This window comes from Anser anser (assembly GCF_964211835.1).
Source record: "Anser anser genome assembly, chromosome: 3".
NCBI lineage: Eukaryota > Metazoa > Chordata > Aves > Anseriformes > Anatidae > Anser > Anser anser.
In genome coordinates this window covers 77,673,676-77,691,983 of record NC_139722.1, presented here as the reverse complement: position 1 = coordinate 77,691,983, position 18,308 = coordinate 77,673,676, and the positions used below count along the sequence as shown (strand labels likewise).

At 38.0% G+C, this 18,308-nt stretch overlaps 1 protein-coding gene across 1 annotated transcript in view; it reads left to right on the top strand.

Moving 5' to 3' along the window:
- The window catches only part of WDR27 (WD repeat domain 27), a 133,438-nt gene that overhangs the window by 37,259 nt on the left and 77,871 nt on the right, over nt 1-18,308 (top strand). Inside the window, exons 20-21 of the mRNA XM_083830480.1 lie at nt 278-399; nt 14,984-15,081. Coding sequence (XP_083686606.1) covers nt 278-399; nt 14,984-15,081 — 220 coding nt within the window. The remainder of the gene's footprint in view (nt 1-277; nt 400-14,983; nt 15,082-18,308) is intronic.

The window sequence follows — 18,308 nt, the reverse complement described above, 5'->3', positions numbered from 1 at the left end:
GACGTGGAAAGAATTTAAGTTAGAGTAATTAGCATTTGATTTTTTTTTTTTACTACTCTTTTTCTATTAGTATAGAAATACCACATTTTTTGTGATATTGAAGTTAAGCCTTTGATATAATTTTTTTTAGGACAAAGATTTTTGATTTTTGCATGTAGAGCACTAAATAAAACAGAAAATTTATCTGTTACATATATATATATATATGTATTTGGTCTCTCTCTATATGCTTTTATTCCTTAAGATCAGTTTAACTTTAACACACAAAACTTTGCAGATATTGTGCTTACAGCTGGCAGCAACCGAGCTTTGGAAGTTTTTGACCTCAATGAAGGCCGAAGCAAAGCAGTGATTCCAGAAGTTCATACTAGATCAGTCCATCAGATCTGCCAAAACAAGGTTTATATATTACTGCATATTGATAGTACTACAAGGACCTAATTCTGTGTGATAAAGGCATGTCTGCAGACAAGATCTCATTCATTCTCTTGTGGAAAGCAGGCAGCAGTAGGAATGACTGAACAATCCTGCTAGCAGGGCAGTGTATCTTACTTACCCTTTGCCTTACTTGGGTGTTGTGGTTTAGCCCAGCTGGCAGCTAAACACCACACACCCGTTTGTTCACCCTCCCCCCTCCCTCTCTGGGATGGGGGAGAGAAACGGGAAAGTGAAGCCGGTGAGTTGAGATAAAGACAGTTTATTAAGACAGGAATATAATAATAACAATAATAATAATGATAATAGTATTAATAATAATAATGTGTACGAAACAAGTGATGCACAATGCAATTGCTCACCACCCGCTGACCGATGCCCAGCCTATCCCCGAGCAGCCGGCCCCCCACCCCGGCCAGCCACCCCTATATATTGTTTAGCATGACGTCAGATGGTATGGAATACCCCTTTGGCCAGTTTGGGTCAGCTGTCCTGGGTCTGTCCCCTCCCAGCTCCTGCTGCACCCCTAGCCTGCTCGCTGGCAGGACAGAGCAAGAAGCTGAAAAGTCCTTGGCTTGGTGTAAGCACTGCTCTGCAACAATTAAAACATCAGCATGTTATCAGCACTCTTCTCATCCTAATCCAAAACATAGCACCCTACCAGCTACTAGGAGGAAAATTAACTCTATCCTAACTGAAACCAGGACAGATATCCACCCCTTATTCCATACCATTTATGTCATGCTCAGGTTACACTCTTTCCAATACCTTCTAATTAATCACCATTTTCATCTATGATATATAGCAATCATGGTAGTGATGACATACAGTATTATATAATAATTAACATACTACAATTCAACTCATGGGCTATTCTCACCCAGTATCAAATCCCCTTGAGGTACACACCGGACCTCCCCATTCTTTTGCATTACCCACCAATGCATCCAGGTCCCTGAGCAAAAGCAATCCCACGAATGGGTTTGCCTTTTCTTGAGTCAGGAGTAGCCCAGACTGTCTTACCCAGCATGTTTCTTACGTGCACTACAGGAACTTTATCCCCTTCTACAGTGCGTAACAGGTTTGATTGGGCAGGTCCAGCTCGGTTGGCAGATCCCCTAGTATTGACTAACCAGGTGGCCTTTGCCAAATGTGTATCCCAATTTTTGAATGTCCCAACACCCATTGCTTTCAGTGTAGTCTTTAACAGTCCATTGTATTGTTCAACTTTCCCACAGGCTGGTGCATGATAGGGGATGTGATACACCCACTCAATACCATGTTCTTTGGCCCAAGTGTCTATAAGGTTGTTTTGGAAATGAGTCCTATTGTCTGACTCAATTCTTTCTGGGGTGCCATGTCGCCATAGGACTTGCTTTTCAAGGCCCAGGATAGTGTTCCGGGTGGTGGCATGGGGCACAGGATATGTTTCCAGCCATCTGGTGGTTGCTTCCACCATTGTAAGTACGTGGCGCTTGCCGCTGAGGGTTTGAGGGAGTGTGATGTAATCAATCTGCCAGGCCTCTCCATATTTATATTTCAGCCATCATTCTCCATACCAAAGAGGCTTTGACCATTTGGCTTGCTTGATTGCAGCACATGTTTCGCAATCACGAATAACCTGTGCTATAGTGTCCATGGTCAGGTCCACCCCTCGATCACAAGCCCATCTGTATGTTGCATCTCTACCTTGATGGCCTGAGGTGTCATGGGCCCATCAGGCTACAAATAATTCACCTTTATGTTGCCAGTCCAGGTCCACCTGAGCCACTTCAATCTTAGCCGCCTGATCCACCTGCTGGTTGTTTTGATGTTCTTCAGTAGCCCGATTCTTGGGCACATGAGCATCTACATGGCGTACCTGTACAACCAGGTTCTCTACCCGGGCAGCAATATCTTGCCACAATGCAGCAGCCCAGATGGGTTTGCCCCTGCGCTGCCAATTGTTCTGCTTCCATTGCTGTAACCACCCCCACATGGCATTTGCTACCATCCATGAATCACTATAGAGATAGAGAACTGGCCACTTTTCTCGTTCAGCAATATCTAAAGCCAGCTGAATGGCTTTCACTTCTGCAGACTGACTCGATTCACCTTCTCCCTCAGCAGCTTCTGCAACTCGTCGTGTAGGACTCCATACAGCAGCTTTGCATCTCCGATGCTTTCCCACAATACGACAGGACCCATCAGTGAACAGGGCATATTTCTTCTCATTTTCTGGTAGCTTGTTGTACAGTGGGGCTTCTTCAGCACGGACCACCTCCTCCTCTGATGATATCCCAAAGTATTTGCCTTCTGGCCAGTCCATAATCACCTCCAAGATTCCTGGGCGACTGGGGTTTCCTATTCGAGCCCGCTGAGTAATCAGTGCAACCCACTTGCTCCATGTAGCATCAGTTGCATGATGTGTAGAGGGGACTCTTCCTTTGAACATCCAGCCTAGTACCAGCAGTCAGGGTGCCAGGAGGAGCTGTGCTTCAGTACTGACCACTTCCGACGCAGATGGAACTCCTTCATATGCTGCCAATATCTCCTTTTTGGTTGGAGTATAGCGGGCCTCAGATCCTCTGTATCCCCGACTCCAAAACCCCAGGGGTCGACCTCGATTTTCCCCAGGTTCTTTCTGCCAGAGGCTCCAGGTGGGACCATTCTCCCCAGCTGCGGTGTAGAGCACATTCCTTACATTTGGTCCTGTTCGGACTGGCCCGAGGGCTACTGCATGAACTATTTCCTGCTTAATTTGTTCAAAGGCTTGTCGTTGCTCAGGGCCCCATTTGAAATCACTCTTCTTACGGGTTACTTGGTAGAGCGGGTTTACAATCAGACTGTAATTTGGAATGTGCATTCTCCAAAACCCCACGACACCTAGGAAAGTTTGTGTTTCTTTTTTGCTAGTTGGTGTAGACATAGCTGTTATTTTGTTGATCACATCCATTGGGACTTGACGACATCCATCTTGCCATTTTATTTCTAAAAACTGGATCTCTCGTGCAGGTCCTTTGACTTTATTTTGTTTTATGGCAACACTGGCTTTCAGAAGGATTTGGACTATTTTCTTCCCTTTCTTGAAAACTTCCTCTGCAGTGTCACCCCACACAATGATGTCATTGATGTACTGCAGGTGTTCAGGAGCTTCCCCCTGCTCCAGAGCAGACTGGATCAGTCCATGGCAAATGGTAGGGCTGTGTTTCCACCCCTGGGGCAGCCGATTCCAAGTATATTGGACTCCCTGACGAAAAAAGGCAATAGGTGTAATTGCTAATAGTTTCTGAGATATGGTTTCCAAAGTATAGAGTTGACGACAGTGCTGAGTACAAATACCAGGTTAGAGTCATGACCAGCAATCTCATCATTTCATAAACCACTGTTACACCGCACAGTACCATAACAATCTTAAACCAGGGCCCAGAAAAGATAAACAGCACGACAGGGAGCACGTACAGAAAGTAACGTGCTATAAAACTCAATTTGGAAAACAGGCACAGCAGACTTGAGATTAAGGCAATCAACATTGTGACTAGCAACTATTAAGCAGGTCCAATACTTATACCAATTTTAGTTTAACACACTCTGGTCAAATCTGTCGATATCTCAACCCTTCGAGCCCCACGTTGGGTGCCAAAAGGACTGTTGTGGTTTAGCCCGGCTGGCAGCTAAACACCACACACCCGTTTGTTCACCCTCCCCCCTCCCTCTCTGGGATGGGGGACAGAAACGGGAAAGTGAAGCCTGTGAGTTGAGATAAAGACAGTTTATTAAGACAGGAATATAATAATAACAATAATAATAATGATAATAGTATTAATAATAATAATGTGTACGAAACAAGTGATGCACAATGCAATTGCTCACCACCCGTTGACCGATGCCCAGCCTATCCCCGAGCAGCCGGCCCCCCACCCCGGCTAGCCACCCCTATATATTGTTTAGCATGACGTCAGATGGTATGGAATACCCCTTTGGCCAGTTTGGGTCAGCTGTCCTGGGTCTGTCCCCTCCCAGCTCCTGCTGCACCCCTAGCCTGCTCGCTGGCAGGACAGAGCGAGAAGCCGGAAAGTCCTTGGCTTGGTGTTAGCACTGCTCTGCAACAATTAAAACATCGGCATGTTATCAGCGCTCTTCTCATCCTAATCCAAAACATAGCACCCTACCAGCTACTAGGAGGAAAATTAACTCTATCCTAACTGAAACCAGGACATTGGGCCAGACTGTAATACTGCAGTTCAGTAGGAACCATTAATTGTAAATATTTAAAATGTTTGTAATCTGCTAGTCATTTTTATAGCTGTTAACACTTTCCATATTTTTGACCTGCATTTTTAACATGCTGTTTAGAAAATAGAAGGCTTTTCCACACTGATTTGTTGAAGTATTAATGTAGATGTTATTTAACATTCATACTGGATTTTGATATCTCAAAATATTTCATGACAAAGAGGAAACCAATTTAACACTCAGTTCTTGCATGGGAAAATAAAGGGAGTTGTAAAATTCTAATGAGTCTTATAACCTATTCTAGCCTCCTATTGTGTTCTTTTTACAAAGGGCCAAAATTTTTATATAGTGTTCTGAGTGTATTTCTTACAATAGTGGCTACATATTCCTCCGATATTCTGCTCCTGACATGGGAACAAGAGGTTGATCATTTGTGTATTTACCGATATCATCGTTGTTATTACAATTAAAAGAAAAAAAAACAAACAACAACCAATCAAACAAAACAAAAAGCAACAGCAACAAAAACAAATCAATCAAAAAACACCCCAACAACCAAACTTCTTTATAACAGCAAAAGGCTATTTTCAGAGTAAATTCCTATTGCCCAAAGTTGTTCTCCTGCAGTGCTTATAACTGCACTGTGTATAAACACGGTTTCTTACAAGTAGAGGTAGCTATAAGCTTCTTGAATGTGCAAACTGAACAAGAAGGTGAGATAAAGGGCCTTGTACAGTTTCTTGACCCAAAAGATTATGTGAGAAAGGAATAAATTGGACGTGATAGGAGTATGGATTTTAATCACTCTATTATCTAAGTTTATTGTTCTTATAAGGAAGCTGTCAGTCTTGCTTTTTCTGCCATGAAAATTATTTTCTTCCATTTCAGAGTTTGTTGTGTAAAGTAGCCATAAAACAGCCTTAAGCCAAGCAATGGTTTATTTATTTATTTATCTATCTATATATCTATTTATTTATTTATTTAGAACAGGGCTTTTAGAAAGAAAACAATCTGCACGTGTTGACATATTATGTGAAATTTCTTCTACTGTGATGGAAACCTGGGCAATTTTTTTTACATTTTGAATAAATGTTTTGATTTTAGTTGTATACTTGATCATTTATGTCCCTTGAAAAAGGGTCCATAAACTGTGCCATAGTTTCTTTCCGTGTTACTTGAATCTAACGCTTGAAATAAAAGTCAGTCCTGTAGGCTTAGCAAGAGATTGAAATCAAGTCCTGTGAGAAAATAGCAATATCATAATGCTATAATAATTTGTAGTGTGGGCTTACATACTTGAGGAGTAGATGATCTTGAACAGTTTCTCTCCTTTCAGCCTGGTTTTCAGTCACTTTGATGTTGAGTTAATATATCATGCCCAGGTATGGCATGATGGAAATACACTGTTGCATCCTGAAGGTTTACAGGTAAAAATCATCAGGGAGAAATCATGAATTCGTAGCCCTTAGGTAATGTCATCAGAAGGTAAACCAGTACAAGGTGCTGGGAACTGAAGAGAACCATATTTTTCAGATATTGGCTTGGATTTGCCATTCCTCAATCAGAGTTTTCTTGTTTATTTTTTTAGTACTTGAAACAAAATTACAAAATGTACAGAATGTACAACTTAGTCTCTATGTAAATAAATGATAGGTTCCTCTTGCTAATTTGTTGAATCTCATGGGAGAATTTAGGTTTGTCATCTTATACGTCTTATGTAACCATTCTATAAAGTTGAATCCAAAGTCATCTGTTTCATGCAGAAACTGAAAGAAAAATTGCTCAGTATTACAACGGAGTGGATGGCTTTAAAACACTCATCTTTGGGCTTTTTTTCCTTTTTCTTTCTTTACATTTGAAATTTGATTTGAATGTTTGGAAATCTTATATTCCTGTACATTCCTGCTGGAAAGCCTACTGTGTTAGGTTTGGTTGAGTATGGCTCTTCATTCCCATTTGGAAAGCCCTTGCTTCTGTGGGTTTAAAACAGTTCCTTATTACTACTTTTGTATAACTTTGTGGGTTTTCCTGAGAGATGTGATCTGGTAAAACACTTAAAATTGTGCTAACTATTTCAGTACTATTTGTTACACATACAGGCTTAAAGTTTTGGCTTTTCTTTTTGCTTGGTCAGCTGAGTGGCTTCAGGTTATTTAATCAAGAAAAACTTTAAAGCTGTGGACAAGTATTCGCTTGAGAGAAAACCTAGAGACGTGGTATAGCAAAGAAAATTGACCATTTGGGGGAAAATTATAGATCAAGGTTCTCAATTATTTTTTCAGTTATATAAAATTAATACTTTAGATAGGTCTGTAGGAAAATTATATCATCAGCTCTTTTGTTACATTAGTACAATTTAAACTGTTAGAGTAAATATAGCTTGGAACATTTGCATTAAGAGAATATGCTGAAATACTTTATAGCATACACATAGTATTCTGCCTATTTTTGTAATTCTATATCCTGTTTAAAGTGCAAAATACATTGGAGTCTAAGGATGTGACTACCTTAGCTACCGGGGAGGGGTGGTGAAGTAGAAGCAAATCTGTGGAATGAAATATTTGGTTTTAAGGAACCAATGCCCACACCATAAAATTTATGGAGGCTTTCCTGTAGGTTTCATGCTCACTATTGATTGCAATGCATTATGTATATTCTTGAAGTGCATTTTCTGTTTTGACTTCATGCAAAAACAAGTGAGTTCCCATGTTCCAACATTGCTTTTGGATGCAACCTGAACAGCATTAAGTGGGGGAGATCAGGAGTTTGTTTTTAATAAATAATAATAATAAAGATAAAATATATTTAGAAGGTCTTTATAAAATACTAATGAAGATCTGATTCAATTAAATGTGGGAGAAACCTGTCTGCAAGTTATCTGTTGCATATATGGGGGATTCTAGCAACATACATGACCAGCATGAGATTCAGTTATTGCTGGTTTTGAACAGCAGCAGCTGTAAACAAGTACATGTAACTTGCAGTGTAATTACTTTAAATAGTTCTTTTTGTCATTTCTGGAGATTATTTGCAAGAAATGACAAGGCATGAGATTTATCTCAGCCTTCAGGGTACTTGATTAAGCTTATTTTATCCCTTGGAATATGTTTTTCACTGTAGATATTGTTTTATGTATGGTAGAACAATATGCAGAGTCTTCTTTCTGAACAATTTAGGAGAAAATTGCAAATATCTATATCTATATATCTGTGTGATTATATATATATATAATTATATATAAACATAAAATATTCGGCTGTGCTGATGGTTATAAAGTATATCTCTTAGAAGATGATGGAGTGCTAATATTTACTTGATGGGACCCATTTTAACCAATGTCTGTGAATCTTGTAATCTTGTTTCCCGTTAGAATTTTATTACTCTGAATATGGAAATATATTTAGAAGATAAATGGGAATGAAAATTAAATAAAATTCTCATATTACTTGTGCATGCATATAACCTGCTGCTGAATCAGTATTTCTGTAAAAAATACTCCTGGATTATGTGTGTGACACAACAGAAATTTAGAATGTTATAGGCAAATGTTCAAAACAACATTGAACTATTTAAATGTCAACTAAATCTAAGAATCCACGGCCTTACTCTTCTGTCTAATTTTGAAAATATCCCTGTCTGGCCTATCAAAGTTAGTGTAAAAGTCATCTTTCCCTCAAGAATTAGGAAATTACTTTAAGTTTAATTGTGTGTAGCACATCCTGTGTTGCAGAGGCAGTTATTAGTACAATAAGGTCTTGCTTTATTAATGATATCCTGAAGATAATGTACTACCCTACTGAATCATTACTTGCCACAGCATAGATAAAGAAAGCTGTAGCCTAGCTGCAGCTTTAAGTAGCTTTGTCTTTAGCTTTAGGAATGTGTTGAATCATCCTGACTATAATTATTGTAAAATCAGACCATACCCTTGCATGAGATAGAGGCTGCCAATTTTATTACAGCTGATGAAAACTGATCACTTATCTGAAACATGAACTGTGCAAAGTAATCTCTGTTCTTGCTAACATTCTGTGTAATATTGCATATCAACATGGAGTACATGCTAATACAGTGTGGAGAGAGAGAGAATAAGTACATGGAACGTTTCCTATTGTAGTCTAGGAAATTGCTGCAGTTTTCCCTTCTCTTTTTAGGTGAGGTGTGTGTGTGGTGGTGGTTCTGCCCATTCTTACTGGCTCATCCTTCCTGGAGAAGAAGCAGTAGCAGCAACAAGATGGGACTTCCAACTAGTCTTTTTTCTTGTCATTGTTCTCCATTTCACACTGACAACCGCTGTGATGGTTGTGCTGGCTCAAGCTTCCTGACAGTCTGCCCCAGGTCTGGAATAACTTAGGTCTGAAGCCTGCTCCTCTCATCATATATCACTTGGCCAGCTTACATCTCCAAGCCTATTTCACCTGTGGAAGCTATGCTGTATCTCTCTATATCATTCCAGGAGCTCCACTTATGTAGCTACGTCTTCGCATTTCCAGCTCCTACAGCCTCTTTCCTTTTTCCTCTTTCTCATGTACATAATTCGCTCTTCCTAGTGTAAACCTGTTTTTTCTTTTCTTTGTTTTCTGTTCTGGTCATCCACAACCATGTACTTTACTGTTCTTTCCAGAGCTCCTTCTGCCCTGATATATCTTTCCTTCTCAAGTCCTTCAACCTCAGTGTCTTGCAAGGGTCCAGAGGTAACAGATGCAAGGACTGGAAGAAAGTAGCTCTGGGGAGGTAATGGCCATGAGGAGGAATTGAAGAGAGCAGTATCGCTAAAGCTCACCCCCAGAAGGTTGGGATTTCTCCTTCAGTATGAAAAATAAACATCTTTAAATGCAGTAGCAGTTATGAAGTCTTGTCAGTTTAAACTCTGCTTTTAATGTAGAGGATTACTTCAGAAATGAAAAATTCAATAGTATAATGTTGAAGAAAATTATAAAAATTACATGGATGCTGGGGAACAAATAGTCATTATTGAGTGCCAGAGCAGAGAGAGGTGTAAGAAGGAAATCTTGGCTGGTAAATCTTTAGAAACAACTGTGTTAGTAAGAAGCTGGGTAAGAAGCTACCCTGAGTTGTTACATGTTTATAGTGAGATGAAGAATAATGAATGCAGTGAAAATGTATTTGCATGCTAGCATCGTGTATACTGCTGTACTTATTTTTTCCTTTATCTTTCTTTAACAGTAGGAATAGCTGGATGTCTTAATACCATGCTGTTTGTTTAATTTGAAAACCTTAAATTGCAACAGTGGTTGAAAGTAATGTGTTGTGTGTGTGTGTATATATATACACATATTGTGTATGTGTATATATTCTCACACATACATAAACTTAACACATACATAAACTCACTATACCTATCCATCTGTCATATAGAATAGAATTCTATTCTATCCATTGAATAGGAGTGTCTTCTTCAGGTCTTTCCTTATATTCTACAGAACAGTATTTTTGTTGTGAGTTTGTGTTATTTCATCAACATTACACAAAGGAAACCAGGGCAAGAATGTATCAAGCATCTCTTGAATGGAACATGGATATTCCAAAGCTTACAAAAAGGTCATTTTAGAGCTATACTTGTGAGGCTGTGCCAAATTTAAAATATTGGTTGAAGAAAAACACTAGAAGAGAAAGCTGTAAACTGTACAAAATCATAACAGACTAAAACTCACGTAAGGAAGAAGTTTTTCTGCATAGCATGCTTACTAGCAGGTTTTTGTTTATATTTGTACTGTTTGTGCCAAACCACTTCCCGGTTGTCACCAAGTTTAGATTAGTAGAGTTATTTAGGATTTGATTATATACAGAACCCTTAGGACTGGATCCAAAATAGTGCAACTTAGGTACTGAAGTCTGGGAGAGGAAACCACAAAAGACATGTCTAGCTCTTGCAGCTTGAGGTATGATTAAAGTTTACACAATTAAATTACTTGCAGAACTTTAGGCCTTATACTGCTTGCTTTGAAGTTCTATGATCTTGATTTAATTGAGCATATTAATGCTTATTAAAAATCTCAGCATATTCTTGTTTCCTTAACAAAGACTCTTGGCACCAAATTGTCCTCAATTGTTCAAGGACATGCCATATGTTGATGATAGAAAGCTCATCTGTCTTTGTATACAGGTTCTTCTAGCAGTAATGAAATGAATCGAGTATCTTTTCTAAAGGATTTTAAGCCCGTGTCATAAATATCACCTTCCAAACCCACCAGAACTCCAATTTGAGTATTACATTCTTTATGACCTTCTTTTGCACCACTTGCACTTTTGTTCTGCGTTCGCTTAACACTCTTCCCCAATTGCAATGTTATCATCTTGTCATGTCCTTATTACTAGTTGACTGAGAGAGACACAATATTTGAATGCATGCCTGTTCTGAATGACTCATGTTGGCTGGTTAATGGTTTTCAAAACAAAGTCACTTAATGGCTGTTCTGGTTTGAATTTTTGTATGCTAATTACTCATTTACACATCTTGTGGAAATATATTTATCACTAGACTTTTATTTCTCTGTCAGATTGGATTTAAACAGTGGAGCAGGTTAAAAATTTCTGGATAGAAATCAAGAAGACTGTACAGCTACTGAATTTCCTAATGAAATGATGTTTATGCTGATTACACAGTCTTTGGAGATCTGGTGATGATATTGCTATAGATTCATGAAATAGCTTAGTTTTCAGATCATTTCCTCAGGAAATGGCAGGTGGAGGTTCACTGCTCTTCTCAGCCTGAGGATACTGATGGAAATCATCCACTTATCACTGAAGTGAACCTTCACTCTTCCCTTAACTTACGTCATGGCACACAGGGCAGGCTTCAGAGAGAGAGAGAGGGAACAAGAGAAATCGTGGTGTAGCACGGAGGAAACAACATCCACCTAGGAGGGGGGTGTTCTGTTTTCCTGACCCTGCTCTCAAAACTGCTTATGACATTTTTTTTTAGCGCAGGTTGTTACTAGACCCTACTGGTGCCATTAAGCTCCATTTGAAGCAATGAGCAAATGTTGCTATTCTGGCTGTAGTAACTTCACCACATTTTGACAAATAGTCATTAGAGGTCTTATACCAATCCTGACAAGGTGAACGTCCTAAGCTGATAATAATGTATTTGCATTGCCTTAACTTCTTTTTTTTTTTCAAATAGTGATTTACAATTTAATTTTGTTTTGATGCATAAGATCACCTAAAGAAAATTGATTACTGATGATTACCAAATTATTACTTGACTTTGCATGGTTCCCGTTGGAGCCGTGAATGTTTTGCTTTGCATACTAATGTTTAAGTCATGTAGTAAAATAAATTGACTGAAATATCAAAGTTGTGTTCCTGTTTCTCAGTTTGGAAACCACTGAGATACAAAAATGGGTGTCAATTTGAGATCAGACTATGCAGATTCAGAACTTTAGTGTTAACAACACAGTTGTACTGCTGCAAAATATACTTTTTGAACAGGAGTCCATTATCACCAATGGCAAATATTTTGAGGGTATTGTGTTCTACCAGGGAGCACAGAGGTTACATTCATTTTCAGAGAAATAGCAAGGTTTTTGGTTTTCTCTCCAGGGCGTTTTGTTTCAAAATTCATTGGTCTATTCACTAGGAAATGTATATGTGTAAAATGTAATAGGAAACTCAGAAATTATATAGTATTTGAACAGTCAGCTACTTTTTTTCCTAGCTGTGGTGACAAACCTGTCTGAAGGTATGCATTTGCCTGGAAGGTGTGGAGTGCTTTCTGAGACAGCTATTGATTGATGCCTTTAGCATAAGCCAGCCAGCCAGTTTGGATGATATTCATGGTATTTATATGTAATCAGTGAATTAGATAGGGATTCTATTGAACTGTGTCCTTTTAGGGGAAGCAACAAATACGGACTGCAGAGTGTGTTAGCATATCCTACTACTTTGTGTTTTAGAATAGATTATCATAAATTAACAGACTATAAAAACACGAAGGGATAAATAACATTCAGCTTGCTATCCCAACTAGTATACTTTTTATAGCAATATTCAGTAGCAATTGTAATTTGAAGCTACAAGTATGGCTTTAGATTGGAAAAGTGTTACTGACAAAACGTCAGGGCAAGGACGGAACAAAGGATTTATATTAATATTTGATCACATGTATTACTGTTCATGCTTCATAAAGTAAAGGAGTGTTGCTGGAGGTAAATATGCACTTGTCTAGGGAGTGTTTTTTATTAGACTGTGATGACTGCTGACTGAAGAAAGAGATGGTGAATAATATCCAAAGCACATAAAATAAGGGTGCTCTGTAACTTAATGAACACCATCCTTTGGGCAAATATTGTCTTTCTCTTTTGCAATTGTTCTTTTTACAGAATATATATACAGAGCTAATGTGAGAATGTGTAGGCTTTGTCTTTGTTAGAAAATCAGTGGCACAGTGTAGTTTATTTCACCTGTTAGAACAGGCTGTGGTAATCTTTAGTTTAGGAAGTGAAAGCTCCTATAGTCTTTTTAGTTCTGAGTGCCCCACTTTGTCTTGCCATTTGGGGAAATTTCTTGACAAAGTACTGGAGCACGTTCCACCCATACGCCAGTTTTCGTAAGGAATAGAAGATTCCTGGCAGTCGAGAACTGATTGCGGGAAATGGCCTTGAGGTTTCTGTGATGTATTCAGCCAAATCAAGAATGTGAATGGTGGGGAAAGGAAAGAAGGAGTTCAAACTGTTTATATTTAGTTCCTTGGAGAAAGACGTTTGTAGCCAGTAAAAAGGTCAAGGTTTGCCAATGTGGATGTTAAAAAATCAGAGGTTTAAAGATAGCCCAGATTTAATTATTTAAAGGTATGAAGACAAAACTGGTCCTGGTATGAATGAGTGCAATTACTACTGAAGTCAGTGGAAAGTGTGCCCACTTATGCCAGGGATAAGCATGGCTTATAGTTAAATGTTGGACTACTTTGGCTGTATAATGTAGTTAGACTTTGTAAAGATAGTTGATTCCTTAAGGTTTTCTATTTTTACTTCTTTTCAGATTCTAAATGTTATTTTCATCTATGTGAGGAACAAGAAAAGTAACTTTAAACTAGAATTTGCTGAAAATATTCCCTGCTGGTATTATATATTCATTTTCTGCTTTAATGTGAACAAATTTTAATTGCTCATTCATTCTATGAAAGCTAAAGTCCTCTAATTAATCATTGGAATATATGATTTGCTAATGAATGGCCATGGGCCATTTCACATTTGTATAATTAATCAATATTTTGCCCATGTCTATGAGAAGGTGTAAAATTAGTTTGTTTTGATGACATGAAACTTTCTTGACATGCTGTTGGGCGATGTTCATGCCTGGTATGGTTTGCTGTCCCTTAGTAATAAGAAAGTCTTGAATGAAGATAGAAAGTACAATTTGAAACTTCCTTTAAGGACCTGGGAATGTATTGAGGCCTTACTGCTTTTAAACGATTTTTGTGGTGGCAACCTCAACCTTTTTCTGAAGACCTTCTTAATAACTGAGGATCATAACAATTGTTTTCTACTGCAAAGAAAGTGAAGTGAAGTTAAACTAGTACGTATTACAGGGAGAGGCTTTTGGAGTGAAGTTTTTTGTAGGGTCAACTGAAAACTGAAAAATAGAAAAAATATAGAATAGGTCCAGGAAGTTTGTGTAAACTGAATCTTGCCAGCTTTACAAAGCCAAATAATGCTTCTGAAGTTCTGATAAAATATTGTTAGAAGTAGATGAATGCAGTAACCCAATGGAGTTGAGACTGCCATAGGTCCCTTCCCCTGGGTCCAACCAGCAGTGAGGCTGAACTTCTGTTCCCAGTTGGCACATATATACATGTACACAGGACAACATAGACAACAACACTCAGCACTCATACAAACATGGGCATCACTGGCAGCCTCATCATATTTCCCTCTTTGGATGATTTGGATGAAAGTCCATTAGTGGGAAGATTTGCTTAGGCAGAGCCTGTCCAGTAGCTGGCCCTGGATCTCTGCTGTCTCCAGCTGCTGGCACCTGGGTAAGTGTGCCTCTCTCTCCTGAGACCTGTAGCCCTACTCCAGCTGCTGGTGTAGACCAGCACCCTTGCACACACTTAGGATTAATCCAGGATTAAGATTTAGACTTTAGATGCTGTTCATCTGATAGCTGGTCCTAGATCTTTGCTCTTCCGAGTTGTCCTATTCAGCTCTACCCCCCTCCTCACCCGCCTCCACAGGTGGGTGGGTTCCTCAGTCGAGCCCCTCACGATACTCGCACAGTCTAACAAACTATATATTGTTTATTCTTGAATGGACTAAATATTTAGCATCACAAGAAGAGTTATTTGAAAATAATTTTAATATTTCAGGGGTCAGCATTCAGCACTCAGCAACCTGAAGCTTACAATCTTTTTGTGACCACGGCTGTAGGCGATGGCATCAAACTCTGGGATTTACGAACTCTCAGGTAAGGCTGAATTAGCCTGGAATTAGCCTTGGAATAAAAAGACATGCTTTGTCTCTATTCAGAGTTGTCATACTTCCTGTGGTATACTATTAGAAAATAGTGTGTGGAATCAGATCTGCAGTCAGGCCTTTAAAAAAGTATTATGCATATTATTAAGGGATATTGGGCTAACTGGAATTTACTTATTTTAACAGACCAAACATAATGTTGAGTAGATTTTTACCCTTTGGTTCCTCAGTTGCAGTTACTTATGTGAAAACCATTAAATAGTCAAGATTTATCACCCATGTCTTACCCACCTTACAGAGATCTAATTGTATATATAAAATAGTATATTGATGCTAATGGTATTTCCAAAACAGCATGTCATTACTGCTAAAGGAGGTAAAATTTATGATCCAGCTTTTAAAATACAAATGTAATTGTAACAGCATTATTATAAATCATTTATACAGTTCTATAAATATGCATAATATTCTATGATAAACTCAGAACAAGATGCTGCACTTTTCGCTGTTGTACTTGGGAAATGTATGGGACAGAGGGAGAGAGTGGCAGGGAGGGAACACTGCACAGGAAAGGAAATACTTGGGGCAATCTCTTTTGTGCAGGCTTTTGTGCAGGAATTATATTTAAAAAAAAAAACAATTTGGATGGGAAAGATGCTTAAGTCTTTAAGAATAATTTAATATTTGCCTTGTGCATATGTAAACATACTTACTGAAAAATTTATTGTTTTAACTTTTTTTCTTTTTTTTTTTTTCTGATATTGATTTTTCTGTTTAGAAATGCATAATGGTTGTTTCAATTATTACCAAATTTCTGTGGTAAGAATACATTAAACCTATAGGGGGCACATAAGTTCTTGCCAAAAGCATTGCTGTTATTACCTGTACTGAATGTCAGAAAGTAATGAAACTAGAGACTGCTGAGGTCGGAATCCGTTACCTTCTTATGTTTTTCTAATAAGCTGTTCAAACCGTGTTGCTAGAAGAGTAATGAAAAAGTAGAGAGTTTTTCACAGATCACTTATCTGTCTCTTCATTTCTAAATACTTATATAAGTAGAGCAGGTGAATGGTAAAATAGTTAAAGTGTAAAATCTGTGCAATCAATTAAATGAATATGTCCTGGGAAGAGGGGAATAATTTATGTATGTTCTTGCTCCATATTTAATTTGGCAAAGTCAGTGTATTCTAGTGTCTGCTGAGTTCTGCTAGCCAAACTTCAAAAAATTTATTCAAGTCCTTAATTATCCATATTTTCAGTGTGCGCAATAGGTATTGTGTAAATATGTATGCTTGTTTCACACTACACAGCAATCAATGACAGTAACCATTGTAGAGGAAAAAATAGAGCAAATAAATCACCATTTTGCTATTGTTTGTAACTTTTTTTGTGTGAATAAAAACCACAAATTTTTAAAAATGAAATTTTCCCTCATTCCTCTGGCCAGAGGTTAAAACTTCTGTATTTTAAAATCTACTCTTCAGTTCTCATAAGGAAGAAAACTGTTCACTTTTTCCTAATGTGTTCACCAGGTGTTTTTTACATAAATAATTTTGAAATGGTTGAGTTTGGAAAGCTCTATCTGAACTTGGAACAAGTCTTCACCAGAGTGCTAGGTGTACTATACAGTTACACAGATTGAAAACTTTTGCTTTTTTGTTCATAGGTCTTGTCCAATCAAATCCAGTTCATCCCTTGTACCTAGAGGAGAGATTAGTTCCTAAACAATCTTATGATGGGCCAGTTCCTTTAATCTCTTGAAGTTGCTGATTTGTAAAGGTGGTGCATCTGCCATTACTGTATTTTGAATGGTCCCGCTGGAATGATCTCTCTTTTTCTACTTTTTTTTTTGGGGGGGGGGGGAGTTGACAGAATAAGTTTTTTTTTTTTTTTTTAATTTTATTTTTTTTAAGTGAAATCATTTTCCAGTGTTTTGAAATATAGCAAAGGTAAGTCAACCTTCTGATTTGTACTGTTTGCAGAGTTGTGGATAGTAACATCAACTGCAAGATCTCAGCTTTTATTGTCTGTTTATTTTGTTCTAAATATTTGCCTCAGGCATCCACAGAGAAAACAGTTTTTCTTTCGTTTAACCTGCTTATTGCCCTTAATGAATTTTATCCACTGATACTATATTTAGTGACACTATAAAGTGAAAAATGCTGATGAAATTGGAAAATTTGAGAGCATGGTGCTCTGGAAAGCTGCAGTTGAAATCATGGGAAATCATTTTCAAAGATTCTGCACAATTTCTTCCTTAGTTGTTTCTTTTGTTCAATTTCTTTAATGATGATTCATTTTTTTTCATTCTTCTGACTTGCATTGCTTTTATCATTATTAACTGAGGAATCACAGCAGAATGCTCAGGTTCTTTTTTGGTCCTTGCTTAGAGTATAACTTCAGACACTTTTTCCTGGCCTGCAGCTTTATAGGCTTTGAACACAGTGTTTGTTTTTTTTTTTTTCTTCCTTTTTTTTTTCCCCTCTGAGTTTCACAAGACTCTTTCCATTCAGTCTGTATTATCAAACTCTGTTTTTTTTTTCCTTTTTCCCCAGTGAAAATTCATTTATGTATGTTTTCTCTTGTTCTTGAAGTTGGTGAAAGTGTTTTTGCACCTTCCACTTTCATCATCCTTGGTGGATAAAGCTGTAAATCCATCTGCATCTTTCACTTTGGATGGTTTGGAGGCATTCCAGGGCTACTTCAGAGAGTGCCAGGAAGTCTTATGGGTTCCTCTGAAGGTGGTACAAGAAAAGACATTTAAACTTCTGATGTTGTCAGCCAATCTCACACAGCCAGGTCATCTTGCCAATAAATGAGGGAATCTTGGATCATATTAGTGACTTTTGGACTTACTTAGACTCCTGCTTCATTTACTTTGAAATGCATGGAGTTTTGAAGTTTCATCTGAAGATTTTGAATATTTGTATACTTCTCCTGCATTCTTCTCTTCATTATAAATGTAGCTAAGAAAAACTTCAGACAGTCTACAAAGCAACATAAAGATCTAAGGAGGTTAGATCTTTTTGGAAGAAGAAAACTCTGGCTGCTATTCTTTCAGGTTACAATAATGAATTAACAGGCTTTGTGAATGCATACAGTGGGGTAAGATAATGACCTTTGATCATCTTCCAAGACACTGTGAAGACATCGCGAAGAGCATTTTAAGTCTGTCCTGTCTAAAAAGAATGGCTAGTTGGAGGACAAGTGAAAATATTA